General features: G+C 37.0%; 1 protein-coding gene across 1 annotated transcript in view; it reads left to right on the top strand.

Moving 5' to 3' along the window:
• The window catches only part of LOC128639706 (ovostatin-like), a 214,110-nt gene that overhangs the window by 23,724 nt on the left and 170,421 nt on the right, over window positions 1–19,965 (top strand). Inside the window, exons 2-4 of the mRNA XM_053691823.1 lie at window positions 5,964–6,147; window positions 10,603–10,759; window positions 11,750–11,802. Of these exons, the coding sequence (XP_053547798.1) occupies window positions 5,964–6,147; window positions 10,603–10,759; window positions 11,750–11,802 (394 nt within the window). The remainder of the gene's footprint in view (window positions 1–5,963; window positions 6,148–10,602; window positions 10,760–11,749; window positions 11,803–19,965) is intronic.

Raw genomic sequence — 19,965 nt, 5'->3', positions numbered from 1 at the left:
CAGTGTGTAAATATAATATAAATGATACACTCAGTGCAGTGACAGAGCAGTGTGTATACAATATAAATGGTACACACAGTGCAGTTACAGAGCAGTGTGTATATAATATAAATGGTACACACAGTGCAGTGACAGAGTATTTTGTATATAATATAAATGGTTCACAAAGAGCAGTGTGTATATAATATAAATTGTGTGCACTGTGCAGTGACAGAGCAGTGTACATATAATATAAATGGTACACACAGTGCAGTGACAGAGCAGTGTATATATAATATAAATAGAACACACAGTGCAGTGACAGAGCAGTGTTTATATATTATAAATGGTACACACAGTGCAGTGACAGAGCAGTGTGTATATAATATAAATGGAACACACAGTGCCACACACAATGCAGTGACAGAGCAGTGTATATATACTATAAATAGTATACACAGTTCTGTGACAAAGCAGTGCTTATATAATATAAATAGTAAACACAGTGCAGTGACTGAGCAGTGTGTATATAATATAAATAGTACACACAGTTTAGTGACAGAGCAGTGTGTATATAATATAAATGCTACACAGAGTGCAGTGACAGAGCAGTGTCTATATAATATAAGTGGTACACACTGTGCAGTGACAGAGTAGTGTCTATATAATATAATGGTACACACAGTGCAGTGACAGAGCAGTGTATATATAATATAAATCATACTCACCGTGCAGTGACAGAGCCATGTGTTTATAATATAAATGTTACATACAGTGCAGTGACAGTGCAGTGTGTATATAATATAAATGGTACACACCGTGCAAAGACAGAACAGTGTATTTATAATTGAAATGGTACAGACAGTGCAGTGAGAGAGCAGTGTGTATATAATATAAATGGTACACAGAGTGCAGTGACAGAGCAGTATATATATATATATATATATATATATATATATATATATATATTATATAAATGGTACATACAGTGCAGTGACAGAGCAGTGTGTTTATAATATAAATGGTACACACAGTGAAGTGAAAGAGCAGTGTATATATAATACAAATGGTACACACAGTGCAGTGACAGAGCAGTGTGTATATAATATAAATGGTACACATAGTGCAGTGACAAAGCAGTGTGTATATAATATAAATGGTACAAACAGTGCTACATACAGTGCAGTGTATATATATATATATATATATATATATATAATATAAATGTTATACGCAGTTCAGTGACAAAGCAGTGTGTATACAATATAAGTGGTACATACAGTGCAGTGACAGAGCAGTGTCTATATAATATATATGGTACATACAGTGCAGTGACAGAGCAGTGTGTATATAATATAAATGGTACACACAGTGCAGTGACAGAGTATTTTGTATATAATATAAATGGTTCACAAAGAGCAGTGTGTATATAATATAAATTGTGTGCACTGTGCAGTGACAGAGCAGTGTACATATAATATAAATGGTACACACAGTGCAGTGACAGAGCAGTGTATATATAATATAAATAGAACACACAGTGCAGTGACAGAGCAGTGTTTATATATTATAAATGGTACACACAGTGCAGTGACAGAGCAGTGTGTATATAATATAAATGGAACACACAGTGCCACACACAATGCAGTGACAGAGCAGTGTATATATACTATAAATAGTATACACAGTTCTGTGACAAAGCAGTGCTTATATAATATAAATAGTAAACACAGTGCAGTGACTGAGCAGTGTGTATATAATATAAATAGTACACACAGTTTAGTGACAGAGCAGTGTGTATATAATATAAATGCTACACAGAGTGCAGTGACAGAGCAGTGTCTATATAATATAAGTGGTACACACTGTGCAGTGACAGAGTAGTGTCTATATAATATAATGGTACACACAGTGCAGTGACAGAGCAGTGTATATATAATATAAATCATACTCACCGTGCAGTGACAGAGCCATGTGTTTATAATATAAATGTTACATACAGTGCAGTGACAGTGCAGTGTGTATATAATATAAATGGTACACACCGTGCAAAGACAGAACAGTGTATTTATAATTGAAATGGTACAGACAGTGCAGTGAGAGAGCAGTGTGTATATAATATAAATGGTACACAGAGTGCAGTGACAGAGCAGTATATATATATATATATATATATATATATATATATATATATATTATATAAATGGTACATACAGTGCAGTGACAGAGCAGTGTGTTTATAATATAAATGGTACACACAGTGAAGTGAAAGAGCAGTGTATATATAATACAAATGGTACACACAGTGCAGTGACAGAGCAGTGTGTATATAATATAAATGGTACACATAGTGCAGTGACAAAGCAGTGTGTATATAATATAAATGGTACAAACAGTGCTACATACAGTGCAGTGTATATATATATATATATATATATATATATATAATATAAATGTTATACGCAGTTCAGTGACAAAGCAGTGTGTATACAATATAAGTGGTACATACAGTGCAGTGACAGAGCAGTGTCTATATAATATATATGGTACATACAGTGCAGTGACAGAGCAGTGTGTATATAATATATATGGTACAGACAGTGCAGTGACAAAGCAGTGTGTATATAATATAAATGGTACACACAGTGCTACACACAGTGCAGTGACAGAGCAGTGTGTATATAATATAAATGGTACAGTCAGTACAGTGACAGAGCAGTGTGTATATAATATAAATGTACACACAGTGCTACACACAGTACAGTGACAGAGCAGTGTGTATATAATACAAATGGTACATACAGTGCAGTGACAGAGCAGTGTGTATATAATATAAATGGTACAGACAGTGCAGTGACAGAACAGTGTGTATATAATATAAATGTTACACACAGTGCAGTGACAGAGCAGTGTGTACATAATATAAATGGTACAGACAGTGCAGTGTGTATATAATATAAATGTTACACACAGTGCAGTGACAGAGCAGTGTGTATATAATATAAATGGTACACACAGTGCAGTGATAGAGCAGTGTGTATATAATATAAATAGTACACACAGTGCAGTGACAGAGCAGTGTGTATATAATATAAATAGTACACACAGTGCAGTGACAGAGCAGTGTGTATATAATATAAATAGTACATACAGTGCAGTGACAGAGCAGTGTGTATATAATATAAATAGTACACACAGTGCAGTGACAGAGCAGTGTGTATATAATATAAATAGTACACACAGTGCAGTGACAGAGCAGTGTGTATATAATATAAATGGTACACACAGTGCTACACACAGTGCAGTGACAGAACTGTGTGTATATAATACAAATGGTACATACAGTGCAGTCACAGAGCAGTGTGTATATAATATAAATGGTACACTCCGTGCAGTGACAGAGCAGTGTGTATATAATATAAATGTTACACACAGTGCAGTGACAGAGCAGTGTGTATATAATATAAATGGTACATACAGTGCAGTGACAGAGCAGTGTGTATATAATATAAATGGTACAGACAGTGCAATGACAGAGCAGTGTGCATATAATATAAATGGTACACACTGTGCAGTGACAGAGCAGTGTGTATATAATATAAATGGTACAGACAGTGCACTGGCAGAGCAGTGTGTATATAATATAAATGGTACAGTCAGTGCAGTGACAAAGCAGTGTGTATATAATAAAAATGTTATACACAGAGCAGTGACAGAGCAGTGTGTATATAATATAAACTGAACTTTGTTTTCATCAGTTCTGCAGCGCTTGACAAATGAGCAAGGCAAATAAGATTTTATCATGAATTAAAGAAAATAATTATTCTGAGCCAGTGTTGATAACGGAAGTTACATCTCTGGGCATCCAGTGCAACACTCTGAGATAAAGGAGGATTTAGATTAGGGAAGATTTTAGTAAATTGAAGAAATAGAAAGCGGGATCCAATTTAGGTTAATACCAACCAATAAATAAAAGCAATATCGGTTTAAGGATGTGCAAAGTGAGTCTGAATGTAAAGTTGTGGCTATAACAATACGGGTGACAAAGACAAAGTAAAAAACATGTCACCCAGAATTCTTTGCCATGTTGCTTCTTATATTTACATGACATTATATGTACTAGTTCATTTTTCTTTGTAGTATTTTCCCTTATAAGAAGACTTGGCTCGTATTGTGTATTAAAGTGATGGTAAACTCTGTAGCATAAAGTCACATATACTGTAGCTCCTGCGCTAACATATCGATCTGCTTTTATCATTAAACTCCAATCTACCGGTAATAATTAAGGTTTTTCTCCGGATCTGGTAACTGCTGTAATGCAGCCTCTGTCACAAAATTTCACTTTGGCTTCCTTGACTGGCAGTTGTTTTAGCCAATCAGAGCCACACCATGCGCCCCATGTAAAGTATTGACAGCACGCTCCCGTGCTTGTAACTCTGACTGCAAGAAGAACTGCGCATGCGCAACTCACTAAGCTGTTTACGCATCAGAAAGAGTAAACCGTGATTTCTGTTGCGCAAAAGGCGTAGTGAATTGCGCAGTTCTTCTTGCAGTCAGAGTTACAAGCACGGAAGCATGCTGTCAATACGTTACATGGGGCGCATGGTGAGGCTCTGATTGGCTAAAACAACTGCCAGTCAAACAAGCCAAAGAGAAATTCTGTGACAGAGGCTGCATTACAGCAGTTACCGGAGCTGGACAAAACCCTTAATTATTACCGTTAGATTGGAGTTTAATGATAAAAGCAGATCGATATGCTAGTTAGCGCAGGAGCTACAGCATATCTGACTTTATGCTACAGAGTTAACCATCACTTTAATATTACTGAACAGACAGGAAATCAGTTTATGATTATGGACTTATCTTTACAACTTTGTCTTCACATAAACTTTGGTTTTGAGATCCAATAAAGAGAGGTTGAGTTAGTCAGCCAGATGGTTGCAACAAGTGTGATAATCAAACCTCATCATCATTGGTTATAGTTAGGGGTGGGCGAATGTTTTGCAACATTCAAAAAATGAAACAATTTTAACACATTTGTTTGTTCGTTTCAAATTTCGAATGTTTACACAACATTCTAACATCAGTTTAAAGGGATAGTAAACCCAAATTTTTTTCTTTCACAATTCAGATAGAGCATGCAGTTTTAAGCAACTTTCTAATTTACTCCTATTATCATTTTTTCCTCTTTCTCTTGCTATCTTTATTTGAAAAGGCAGGAATGAAAGCTTTGGAGCCAGCCTATTTTTTGTTCAGTACCCTGGATAGAGCTTGCTTATTGGTGCTTTCATTTAGCCATCAAATCAGCAAGCGCAACCCAGGTTCTCAAACTAAAATGGGCTTTTATACCTGCTTTTTAAAATAAAGCTGGCAATAGAACAAAAAAAAAATGATAATAGAAGTAAATTAGAAAGCTGCTTAAAATTGCACGCTCTATCCAAATTATAAAAGAACAAATTTGGGTTTAGTTTCCCTTTAATGTATTAGTATTTCTAATGCTCTCTTTAAATGTAATATTTGAATTTTGTAATTTTTGACATAGAATCATTTGAATTGATATATTTTATCTATTACGTATCAATTTACTAAATTCCCTACCATATGAACTATTGAACTTCTGAATATTATTTGTTAAATCGAATGTTACATTTGAAATTTCGAATGTCGATATTCGATTTCATTATAAACATTCGAAAATGAAAGTTACATTTGATTACTGAATTTTAATGGATTTTCTTTCTTATAAAAACACGATTGTCCAAAACGTATGTCCACAGGACTATTGGTTCTATCAAACGAATTTCCCTTTCAGCGCATTCGCCCATCCATAGTTATAGTCCCGCAGGGCTGAGCCAGAATTTCATCCTTTCCAGGTCACATTCTGTGCCATAAAGCTAGGTGACAACAATTCTACATTTGTTGCTGACTGCTGCAGATAACTGACCCCTATGTAAATTCTGACACACGTTTGTTTTCCTTTATAGACAGTACGCTCTGATCCTCCCGGCTGTACTGAAGAGCGGGCAGACAGAGAAGGTCTGTGTCAACCTTGTGGGACATGAGGAAGCCCTTTCCCTTGATGTTGTGCTACAACTTAACGGGGTCAACACCACCATATTTAATGAGGATGTCCCAGCTACAGACTACTACCAGTGTAATGATTTCACAGTGAGTATTTTATTGATAATGGCCTGAATTATACTATCTCCAGGTGCAAAAAAGTGCTACAATTATTTTAATTGATCTTCAATATCTTATTGTAATTCACCTATTGAGGCCTATTTATCAAGCTGTCAACTGCAAATTCGCTGGAATTCCGCAGCGTAATTGTGGCGAGCCTGATTCGCCTTATTTATCAAAGCCTACAGACCGGCAAAAGTTGAAATCTGTGACGTAACATACGATCCGCCAGTCTCAGTCTGACACAGATCGATTCTTACGTCATTACAGATGTTCCGAATACAAATTCGGCACTATCTGACTACTTTTGCTAGTTATCAACTTTCTAACAGGTACGCTCGCCACTATTCCGGCACAGCGTACATGCTTTTCAATCCGCCACCCTGGAGGCTGCAAATGTCATAGGAATCAATGGGAGTCTGAAAGCAGCGAAAGCTTATGTACGCTGCTGCCCGATACCCCATTGATTTCTATGATATAATAAAAGTAATGTTTACACCTAACACCCTAACATAAGCCCAGAGTCTAAACACCCCTAATCTGCTGCCCTGACATTGCCGCCACCTAAATAATGTTATTAACCCCTATTCCCGCTGCTCCGGACCCCGCCGCAACTGTAATAAAGTTATTAACCCCTATTCTGCCTCTCCCGGACCCCGCCGACACTAAATAAATATATTAACCCCTATACAGCTGCTCCCGGAGTCCTCCGCAACTAAATAAATGTATTAACCCTAAACCCCTGGCCTCCCACATCACTACCACTTACTAAACCTATTAACCCCTAAACTGCCAGCCACCCACATCGCCATAAGCTAAATTAAGTTATTAACCCCTAAACCTAACAACTCGCTAACTTTATAATAAATGTAAACTTACCTTTAGAATTAAAACAAACTAAATTAAACTATTAATTAACCTACCCTAACTATTATCCTAAAATTACATTAAACTATTAATTAATCTCCCTATTATACTACAATTACATTAAACTAAAAATTAAACTAACTATATTACATTTCTAAAAACCTAACACTACTCAAGTTATTTAAATCTACTATTAAAAATTACTAAGTTACAAAAAATTAACAACTAAGTTACACAAAATAACAAACACTAAGTTACACAAAATAACAAACACTAAGTTACACAAAATAAAAAACACTAAGTTAAAAAAACCCCCACTAAGTTACACAAAATAAAAAATAAATTATCAAATATTTAAACTAATTACACCTAATCTAAGAGCCCTATGAAAATAAAAAAGCCCACCAAAATAAAAAAAAACCCTAGCCTACAATAAACTACCAATGGCCCTCAAAAGGGCCTTTTGCTGGGTATTGCCCTAAAGAAATCAGCTCTTTTACCTGTAAAAAAAAATACAAATACCCCCCAACAGTAAAGCCCACCACCCACACAACCAACCCCCCCAAATAAAATTCTATCTAAAAAAAACTAAGCTCCCCATTGCCCTGAAAAGGTCATTTGGATGAGCATTGCCCTTAAAAGGGCATTTAGCTCCTTTTCCGCCCAAAGTCCCTAACCTAAAATTAAAACCCACCCAATAAACCTTTTTTTAAAAAAAAATAACGCTAACCCCCGAAGATCCACTTACAGTTTTTGAAGGCCCGACATCCATCCTCAACGAAGCGGCAGAAGTCCTCAGCGAAGCCCGCAGAAGTCTTCATCCAGACAGCATCTTCTATCTTCATCCATCCAAAATGGCGTCCCGTACATTCCGATTGGCTGATCAGCCAATAGGATGAAAGCTCAATCCTATTGGCTGTTTGCAACAGCCAATAGGATTTTTTCAACCTTAATTCCTATTGGCTGATAGAATGTTGTGTGGGTGGTGGATTTTATTGTTGGGGTGGTATTTGTATTTTTATTTACAGGTAAAAGAGCTGATTTCTTTGGGGCAATGCCACGCAAAAAGCCCTTTTAAGGGCCATTGGTAGTTTATTGTAGGCTAGGGGGGGTTTATTTTGGGGGGCTTTTTTATTTTCATAGGGCTGTTAGATTAGTTGTAATTAGTTTAATTATTTGATCATTTATTTTTTATTTTGTGTAATTTAGTGTTTGTTTTTTTGTAACTTAGTGTTTTTTTATTTTGTGTAACTTAGTTGTTAGTTTTTTGTAACTTAGTCATTTTTAATAGTAGATTTAAACAATTTGAGAAGGGTTAGGTGTTTAAATATATAATATAGTTAATTTAATTTGTAGTTTAATGTAAATTTATTATAATAGGGCAGATTAATTAATAGTTTAATATAGTTTAATTTAATTCTAAAGGTAAGTTTAAATTTATTATAATATAGGGATGATATCATTTTAATGTACAGTTAGCGGCTTGTTAGGTTTAGGGGTTAATAGGTTAATTTAGTTTATGGCGATGTGGGAGGCCAGGGGTTTAGGGATTAATACATGTATTTAGTTGCGGTGGACTTGGGGAGCGGTGGGATAGGGGTTAATAACTTTATTTAGTTGCGGTGGGCTCCGGGAGTGGCGGGATAGGGGTTAATAACTTTATTTAGTTGCGGTGGGCTCCAGGAGTGGTTGGATAGGGGTTAATAACTTTATTAGAGTTGCGGTGGGCTCCGGGAGCAGCGGGGTGGGGGTTAAAAACTTTATTTAGTTGTGACGGGGTGATAGGGGTTAAACATTTTAGTACAGTGGCGGTGTTTAGTGACAGGGTATAAATAAAGTTGGGAAAAAGCCGAATAGCAGCGAAATTGATGACTGTTAGTTAACAACAGTCCGCTGCTCATTGCCTCGTACATGGTGCACAGCTTTTTGACAGCTTTTTTTATAAATATGGAGAGCGTATTCAGGTCCGCGACCGCGATGACAGGCGAGCGTATTGGTGCCGGCGATTGCAGCACAGTTGACGGCTTGATAAGTACGCCTCATAAACTAAACAGAGCAAGGATTTCTACTAAGTACAATAAACAGTGGTTCTACAGAGATGGACTTGGGATGGACCCATTTATTTAGTATTACTACCCAAACCTCAGTGCTGTGCAAAATAGTTATGATGTAATGCCCCCCAACATTTATTCATAATTAGATGAAATTATAATTATTTCCATTTTGTTTTGGAGAGGAAGGAAAACATGATATGGGCTGGTTCATGTTAGATGACTTTTTTATAATCCTGACCATAAGCACTTGTGCAGATAGGATTTTGTAATCTCCGTGTTATAGTAGTAGTACGAGCACAGTAATACTGACACACCTGTGACAAACTAGTGTTATCTCCTGGCTTGTCTGCAGGTCCTGAATACAGCATGAAGACCCTTAGTTTAGATAAAATACTGAGGGTTAGATTACAAGTAGTGCACTAACTGCGCTCAAAGTAGAATTTTAACGCAACCAGGTTAGTGCGAGTATTACAAGTTGAAAGTAGAAAGTGAGCAACTAAATGTATCATGCACTCTAACTTCAGTACTTCGGATATCGCAACCATGTTAAATTCCCCCCATATATTTCAACACCACGTTAGACTAACCGCGCACAACCCAAATGCAGTTATGAATACATTAATTGTTTTTTCTTATTTTAAAATATATATTTCTATAAATTTATAAATGATTAAAAAAAAATATGAATATATATATATATATATATATATATACAGTATATATATATATATATATATAAAATTAGAAATATCTATTTAAAAATAAAAAGGACATTTTTTCTATGTAAAAAAACATTGGAATTTAAAGTATTTCTATTCAAAACACATTAAGACTGAATAAAAATGATATTGCATGTTTCGGGGTATTTGACTGGGAAGGTCTCAAAAATGTATATTTATGTCAATATAAGTGTATACATGTGTGTTTATGTGTTTATATGTATAAGTTTGTATGTATGTGTGCCCATACATATTTACACATATAAACACATAAATACAGATGCATACACACACACATATGTATAATGTATATATGTGTGTGTATATATATATATATATATATATATGTATGTATATATATACATATACACATTTTTAGACATAACTATTTTATATGCATTGGAGCACTTTCCAGTCAAACACTTGCCATATACCATCTCCTTTTAACCCTTTTAAAACATATTTCTCAATATTAAAATGATATATTTTTTATTAAAAAGTGTATATATGTGTGTGATACTTTATTTAAAAAAAAGTTTAGGCTACACTTGAGCAAAGTCGGCAAGCTAACCCTTTTCTGGTTAGCGCGCTTTACCATGGACTTGTAAGATCAAACTGGCGCACTGAGGAAGGGCAGTCAAGCGCAACTTGTAATCTAGCCCTGAATGTTTATCTGCTAGTGGGAAGACTAATATTTAGAAACCACCGTAATGAGCTCTCCTAGGCCACCCCTAACTTGTATATAGGGATTTAGATGCAGAGCCATCACACTCATTCCTCATCTCTCCTCTGCTCCCTCCTAGGTCCCCACCATCCAAGACCCCGGACCCGTCTTTGTGATATTTTCTGCGATTGGTGAGAGTGTCAAATTTGTGGAGCGCAAGTCAATTGGGATTGATAAAATGGAAGATATTTATATGATACAAATGGACAAACCCCTCTACAAACCTGGGAACACAGGTGAGCAACTTGGTAAAGTGTCTAGAAGGAGTAATTGGAAAAACATCTAGGATTTGCTGTTTGTTTGCTGTATATGAAAGAAAAAGTCTGAATACAACGTGAATATATCACATACAAGTCATTTGCTGGTTATAGAGTAAACTAAAAAATCCATGGTCATGTGAGGTCATTAAGGAAGCTTCCGTTTTTGCATTCCCATGAAGTCTTAGCTTTATATGCTCTGTTTAGATGCACAAGCAATCCAATGACTGTGTAAGACCCTCGGAGGATAGTATAACCCTTCCATGTGTATAACGTGTATTATGTGTATTATGTCACACATGCTTGCTTATAAATAGAAACCGTTTGCAAGAAACAAGTGTTATCAAAACTGCTTTTAATAAACCTTTATAATGTTATGGGGCATAAGTACATGCAAGCCCTGTACAACTATATTCAAACACTGCATCTGCTAAGAGGGCAAGCGCTGGTGCTTTGTGAGAATGGCACCATTGTATATCTTTAATTTGCTCTTTAAAACTTAAGCAAGGACAAGTTAAATTGCTGTCATAGTCAATATATTTATATTTACTCACATTATTTAATGAACACCACTCAGACAGACATTGTAAAGCCATTATTATGAAAACAGATTTGATGAGTCTAATACTAGAGTACAGATGGCTTCATGTACCATGTGATTAACCCCTTGACTGCCAGAGAGGGCTGCACAGTGCACAGTTTCTATAACCTATGCCTTGCAGTGCCAGTACATTGTCAATAGGTGACAGCCCTCTAATGGAAGATGGAAGGCAGCATTTACATGACACCTGCACCTGGGGCAATAAGGCTTTTATTCTCCTCCTTTTTGTAAAATTGTTTGTTATGATACACAGCAGATTGTTTTCTACAGTGTCCTGTCTATAAACCAGTGCTCTGTATGACGGTGTTAAAACTAAACCTCATTTTCAGAGCCTCTTGTATAATAATATTTTTTTCCTTCTTTCCCAGTGCGGTGTCGTCTCATTTCCTTAGATTCTCAGCTAAAACCAGTGAAAACCAAGGTAATGTGTTTGTGTCTTTACTGCTATCTAGTGATGCTAGAATGGATCTCCTGTAGGCTCACGTGTCGCTGGTAGTGCTTGGCCATAATACAGAGACTATTCCTTACATTGCTAAACCTCTCCAGTCTCCCAATACCTCCTATATGTTTTACTCATGGATCTTAATGATGAAGATCGGAGAGAGGGGTGAGGCTGGCAGATTGGCTCCATAACCTAATATAGGCTCTAGGGCCGATGATCTAAACTTCACCAAGCCAGACATGAAATCTGCACAAACTCTCGCAGGGGCTGCCCTCAGGGAATTATCTAAAAAAGGGTTTGTCCCTGAGAGTGGTGAGATGTGTCCTATAGAAAAGTAATGGCGCTCCTTGTAAAGGGAAGAGTGAAGTTAGCAAGATCAGTAAAGCAGGGTTTGAAGAGTGCAGATAGAGTGAATGCGTTTACTTTCAACTCGTAATATGTTGCTGGTTCAGTTGCGCACAAAAAGTAACAAAAAAACTATATCGCTCGTGCAACACTCTTTTTTCACACCGGCCCTCGCAGGGGGCTGCCATGGTGGATTTATCGTAAAAAAGGTGGAGTCCTTGTGAGTTGCGAGATGTTTCCTATTGATAGTAATTGAGCTCGCTGGAAAGGGACTGCGAGATCTTTAGTGTGAAAATCTTTATAGAATTACTGGGATGCTGGGATTAGACAGACAATTTCATATACACCCATGTTCAGCCCATTTAAAAAAAAATCCCCCAACAATTATGCTTTGTATTTATGTTTGAATTGATTTGTGCACATCTAGTCTGGTTAAATTACATATTACACTTTGTATATTTAATATGGTTTATTTCTGTGAAATTTACATACAAACTTTATGCTTTTGATACGATACGATTTTACTATTCTTAATGCACCTTAACAATACAATGTTTTGTGTGCGTATTTGTGTGTGAATAGATGAATCACTCATTTGGTATGATGTTTAAAATACACATTTTATTGTGCACTTTGGTAATGTATGTATCTCCCCCCCATACAAATCGTGTCAGCCCAGAGACCTTTAGATCATTGGGCTCTAGGGCCCTGATATTCAAAACCTCTCTGCTCAGGTGAGATGATATAAAATGATTCTCCAGCACTGCAAGATCCCTAATGGCATTTTCAAAAGGCAGATTTGGTTTTACTGTATGTGAGGGAGAGACAAGCCCAGTGCAATATAAATAGCACTGCATAACATGAGAGTTTTGCTGCATTTACACTTTGTGCTTTCTATTTTATATCTTTATATTTAGGACTGTGATTTTACAAATTCTGATTATGCCTTCATAGTTTCTGTGGAATGTTAACCAATTAGGCTCATATTTTGTATATTTCTGTGTATCTTTTACAAATTAGATTTGCATGTCTTTAATTTAAATTAAAACTGAAAAACTGTCAGCTTCAGTTTCCCAGAGAACATCATTACTTTCTATGGGCCAGATAATCAAACATTCTCTAGTTTGGAGAGAAATTATAGAGTTGACTTCACAGAGGCAAAACTCAATGAATTTTCTAGGAAAAGGGGAGGAACCTGTAAATTCCAGAGATATGAAAGATGCCTTCCATAGAAAGCAATTAAGCTCTCTGGGATAAAAAAATTTTACTAGGCACTTTCAGGTAGATTACGAGTTGTGCGTTTGTGTTTTAACACTGAAAAAATGGCAATTTCAGCATTAAAACAGTAACGCATCCATTACGGGTCTTGTCGGTATAGCTGTTCCACAAGCCTTTTAGCCTGTAACGCAATGTCAGTCCCGCACTCGAAACAATGACGTTTTTGCATGGGATTTCCATAGCGCTGCCATCACCAGTTTTGCAATGAGGCTTGCGTTACACCTTATACCGTCAAGATCCGTAACGCCATCTGAGAACAGTAGTTATGAGTTTTACGCAACAAAACTGTTATATAAAACTCATAACTAAACTGTTACAAAGTATACTAACACCCATAAACTACCTATTAACCCCTAAACCAAGACCCTCCCACATCGCAAACACTATGTTAAAGTTATCAATCCCTAATCTGCCCCTCCCAAGATTGCCGCCACTAATAAAATGTATAAACCCCTATTCCGCCACTCCCCGACATCGCCCACACTATGCTAAAGTTATTAACCCCTATCCCCCGCTCCCCATCGCAGCCACTAAATAAAGTTATTAATCCCTAAACCTCTGGCCTCCCACATCACTACCACTAAATAAACCTATTAAAACCCTAAACCGTCAGCCCCCCACATTGCAACAAACTAAATTAAACTATATTAACCCCTAAACCTATCCGTATCCCTAACCGTAACCCTAACCCAAAATCTAACCCTAACATAACTGTAACCCTAACACCCACTAACTTTAACATAATTAAAATAGAGCTAAATTAAAATTACAATTATTAACTAAATAATTCCTATTTAAAACTATATACTTACCTGTGAAATAAAACCTAAGCTAGCTACAATATAACTAATATTTCACAGGAAAGTTTGTATTTATTTTAACTAGGTAGACTAGTTAGTAAATAGTTATTAACTATTTACTACCTAGTTAAAATAAATTCAAATTTACGTGTGAAATAAAACCTAGGCTGCCTTACATTAAAACCTACCATTACTAAAATAAAAAAAAACCTACCATTACAAAAAATAACAAATAAAATTATCCAAAACAATAAAAATGATTCCTATTCTAATACCCTGTCCCACCCCAAAATAAAAAAAACCCTAATCTATAATAAACTACCAAGGGCCCTTAAAAGGGCCTTTTGTGGGGCATTGCCCTAAATAAAGCAAGTATTTTTCTATAAAAGAAAAACAAACCCCCCATAATAGTATACAAACCCCCACCCCCCCAAACCCACAAAATAAAAATAAAGTAAACCTAATCTACCCATTGCCCTGAAAAGGGCATTTGTATGGGCATTGCCCTTAAAGTGACAGTCTAGCCCAAAATAAACTCATTATTCAGATAGAGAATGCAATTTTAAACAATTTTCCAATGTATTTTTATCACCAATTTTGCTTTGTTCTCTTGGTATTCTTAGTTGAAAGCTAAACCTAGGAGGGTCATATGCTAATATCTAAGCCCTTGAAGGCCGCCTCTTCTCTCAGGGCATTTTGACAGTTTGCCACCACTAGAGGGTATTAGTTCATGTGTGTCATATAGATAACACTATGCTCACGCATGTGGAGTTCCAGTGAGCCAGCTCTGATTGGCTAAAATGTCTGTCAAAAGAACTGAAATAAGTGGGCAGTTTGCAGAGGCTTAGTTACAAGATAATCACAGAGGTAAAAAGTGTATTTATATAACTGTGTTGGTTGTGCAAAACTAGGGAATGGGTAATAAAGGGATTAGCTGTCTTTTTAAACAATAACAATTCTGGTGTAGACTGTCCATTTAAAAGGGCATTCAGCTCTTTTGCTGCCCATTAAAAATAAAAAATGCCTATTCTAAAAAAAAAAAAAAAAATTATCCAAAATAATAACAATTATTCCTATTCTAATACCCATTTTAAAAAAACTACCCCAAAATAAAAGAAACCTAATCTATAATAAACTACCAATAGCCCCTAAAAGGGCATTTTGTAGGGCATTGCCCAAAAGAAATCAGCTATTTTTCTAAACAAAAATACAAAGACCCCTAACATTACAAACTCCCACCCCCCAAACCCACAAAATAAAAAAACTATCTGAAAAAACCTAATCTACCCACTGCCCTGAAAAGGGCATTTGTATGAGCATTGCCCTTAAAAGGGCATTCAGCTCTTTTTCTTGCCCTTAAAAGGTCATTTACCTCTTTTAAGAAATGCCCAAACCCTAATAAAAAAAAAAACCCACCCCAAAAAACCTTAAAAAAATCTAACACTAACCCCTCTTTAGGTACTCACAGTTGCTGAAGTCCCGCTTGAACAACCTTCATCCCGGCTTCTCCATCCTCATCCAGGCGACTCCATCTTCATCCAGGATGCTCCATCTTCATCCATCGTGGGACCGGCATCTTCTTCTTCACTGCAGAGATGGAGCGGTCAATGCGCGGAGGCGGAGGTCCAGATGAAGGTCCAATGCATAGGTCCAGGCGAAGGTCCAAGGTGGAGGTCCAAGGTGGAGATCCAGGCAGAGGTCCATCGATTCGACGTGGAGGTCCTCTTCATGCGATCGTCCGCTACACACTGAGGATTCAAATGCAAGGTACCCCTTTTATACTGGGGGTACCATTGCATTCCTATTGTCTGAAAAATTTAAATCAGCCAATAGGAATTTGGGCTGCTAAAATCCTATTGCCTGTTCAAATCAGCAAATAGGATTTAAGCAGCTCTCATTCCTATTGGCTGTTCAAATCAGCCAATAGGATTTAAGGAGCTCTCATTGCTATTGGCCGAGAGCTGCTTAAATCCTATTGGCTGATTTGAACAGCCATTAGGGGTTAATAACATTATGTAGGCGTCGGCGATGTCGGGGGCAGCAGATTAAGGGTGTTTAGACTTGGAGTTTATGTTAGGGTGTTAGGTTTAAACGTAACTTTTTATTCCCATAGACATCAATGGGGTTGCGTTACATACAGAGTTTTTCATTCCGCGATCGCAGGTGTTAGGTCTATGGGGAAAGCGTGCACAAGCACGTCAAAGCAGCACTTGGATTTTGTGTGGTATGAAGCTTAACACAACCATATCGCACGCACAAGCCGACTTTATAAAAACTCGGAATGACAGTGCTATAGAGGGTGAAATGACGCAACTTTTGTTGCATTTGTTAACTACCCTCTATAGCGCACAACTCATAATCTACCTGTTTATTAGGCATTTTGTGATGTGGGGGGATGGCGGATTAAGGGTTAATACATTTATTAGGTAGATTGCGATGTGGGGGGATGGCGGATTAGGGGTTAATACATTTATTAGGTAGATTGTGATGTAGGGGGATGGCGGATTAGGGGTTAATACATTTATTAGATTGTGACGTGGGTGAATGGCTGATTAGGCGTTAATATTTTAATTCGGTTTATTGTGTTTTGAGGGGTTGTCAGTTTAGGGGTTAATACTTTTATTATTAGTTGCGATGTTGGGTGATGGCGGATATAGGGGTTTTGATGTGTTGGGTTTATTTTTGGGAGGCGGGTTAGACTGTTACGGGAGATTTAACATTTTTTTTTATGCGCTGGCAGTTTCTAAACTGCCATAATTCACTGGCAACTCCAGAAATGTATATTTACTAACATTTATGGACATCGCCAGTTTATCCAACTTACGGCAGTATATGAACTGCAGGCACAGTTTATGTGATTCTCCAATGTGCGAGGTGAAATTACAAGCGACGTGGGTTTCAGCAGTTACGCTGAAGCTTGCGCCGCATGTGTAATCTCACCCTGGCAGTTTTAGTTTGCAATGCAGCAAATACAAGGTGCAATGTAATTTGTAAAAGCTACACATAAATATACAAAGTATGACCCTAAGTTATTAAAGTAACCCAGGAACTTTTAAAACATAATCAGTATTGGTAAAATCACTGCTAGAGGTAAATCCAACTGTATTAAGATATAAATGAGAAAGTGCAAAGTGTAAATGCTATAATACTGAATGGACCCATTCTGAAATGTATAGTTAGCAATATAAAATAAAAAGCACAAAGTGTAAATCTAACAAAACTCTCATATAATGAAGAGCTCTAGGCCTCTATTTATCAAGCTGTCTACTTACCTGCATTCACCGGCACCAATACGCACGCCTAAGCTCGCCTAAAAATGCCACCGTGGACCTGAATACGTTCGCCAAATTTATCAAGAAAGCTGTCAAAAAGCCGCGCACCAAGTACGGAGCGATGAGCAGCGGACTGTTGTTAACTAACAGTCATCGATCTCGCTGCTCTTCGGCTTATTCACAGCTTTTTTGCTATACTGTCACTAAGCACCCACACTATACTATACTGTTTTATCCATAGCCCCCCACAACTAAATAAAGTTATTAACCCCTAAACTGCCGCTCTCGGAGCCCCCCACAACTAAATAAAGCTTTTAACCCCTAAACCGCCGCTCCCGGACCCCGCCGCAACTATAATAAATATTTTAGCCCCTAAACCGCCGCTCCTGGACCCCGTCACAACTATAATAAATATATTACCCCTAAACCGCCGCTCCCGGACCCCGCTGCCACCTACATTATACCTATTAACCCCTAATCTGCCGCCCCCTATACCGCCGCCACCTACATAAAGTTATTAACCCCTAGCCTGCCGATCCCGGACTCCGCTGCAACTAAATACATTGTTTAACCCCTAAACCGCCGCTCCCGGAGCCAACCACCACCTACATTATATATATTAACGCCTATCCTGCACCCCCCTACACCGCCGCCACTATAATAAAGTTATTAAACCCTAAACCTAACAACCCCTAACTTAAATATAATTTAAATAAATCTAAATAAATATTACTATTATTAACTAAATTATTCCTATTTAAAACTAAATACTTATCTATAAAATAAACCCTAAGATAGCTACAATATAATTAATAATTACATTGTAGCTATTTTAGGATTTATTTTTATTTTACAGGCAAGTTTGTTTTTATTTTAACTAGGTACAATAGTTATTAAATAGTTATTAACTATTTAATAACTACCTAGCTAAAATAAATACAAAACTACCTGTAAAATAAAACCTAAGTTACAATTACACCTAACACTACACTATCATTAAAATAATTACATAAACTACAATTAAATAAAACTAATTACAATTAAATAAAATTAACTAAAGTACAAAAAAACCCCACTAAATTACAGAAAATAAAAAAAATCACAAGAATTTTAAACTAATTACACCTAATCTAAGCCTCCTAATAAAATAAAAAAGCCCCCCAAAATAATAAAATTCCCTACCCTATACTAAATTACAAATAGCCCTTAAAAGGGCCTTTTGCGGGGCATTGCCCCAAAGTAATCAGCTATTTTACCTGTAAAAAAAGAAATACAACCCCCCAACATTAAAACCCACCACCCACACACCCAACCCTACTCTAAACCCCACCCAAACCCCCCCTTAAAAAAACCTAACACTACTCCCTTGAAGATCACCCTACCTTGAGACGTCTTCACCCAGCGTGGCACAAGTGGACCTCCAGACTGGCAGAAGTCTTCATCCTATCCGAGCAGAAGAGGACATCCAGACCGTCAGAAGTCTTCATCCAAGCGGCATCTTCTATCTTCTTCCATCCGGAGCGGAGTGGGTCCATCTTTAATCCATCCGACACGGAGCATCCTCTTCCATCAACGTCCTAACACTGAATGAAGGCTCCTTTAAATGACGTCATCCAAGATGGCGTCCCTTGAATTCCAATTGGCTGATAGGATTCTATCAGCCAATTGGAATTAAAAGGCCACTAAACCCAAAATCTTTCTTTCATGATTCAGATAGAGAATAGAAATTAAAACAACATTACAATTTACTTCCATTATTTATTTTGCTTCATTTTTTAAATATCCTTAGTTGAAGAAAAAGCAATGCACATGGTGAGCCAATCACACGAGGCTTCTATGTGCAGCAGCCAATCAGCAGCTAGTGAGCATATCTAGATATGCTTTTCATCAAAGAATATCAAGAGAATAAAACAAATTAGATAATATAAGTAAATTAGAAAGATGTTTAAAATTGCATTCTCTTTCTAAATCATAAAAGAAAAAATGTGGGTGGCATGTCCCTTTAAGATAGGAAAAATCCTATTGGCTGATGCAATCAGCCAATAGGATTGAAGTTCAATCCTATTGGCTGATCCAATCAGCCAATAGGATTGAGCTCACATTCTATTGGATGTTCTAATCAGCCAATAGAATGCAAGCTCAATCCTATTGGATTATTGCATCAGCCAATAGGATTTTTCCTACCTTAATTCCGATTGGCTGATAGAATCCTATCAGCCAATCGGAATTCAAGGGACGCCATCTTGGATGATGTCATTTAAAGGAACCTTCATTCAGTGTTAGGACATCGATGGAAGAGGATGCTCCGCGTCGGATGGATTGAAGATGGACCCACTCCGCTCCGGATGGAAGAAGATAGAAGATGCCACCTGGATGAAGACTTCTGCCAGTCTGGATGTCCTCTTCTGCACGGATAGGATGAAGACTTCTGCCGGTCTGGAGATCCA

This window comes from Bombina bombina, chromosome 9 (genome assembly GCF_027579735.1).
Source record: "Bombina bombina isolate aBomBom1 chromosome 9, aBomBom1.pri, whole genome shotgun sequence".
Lineage (NCBI taxonomy): Eukaryota > Metazoa > Chordata > Amphibia > Anura > Bombinatoridae > Bombina > Bombina bombina.
This window is presented reverse-complemented; position numbering and strand designations above follow the sequence as displayed.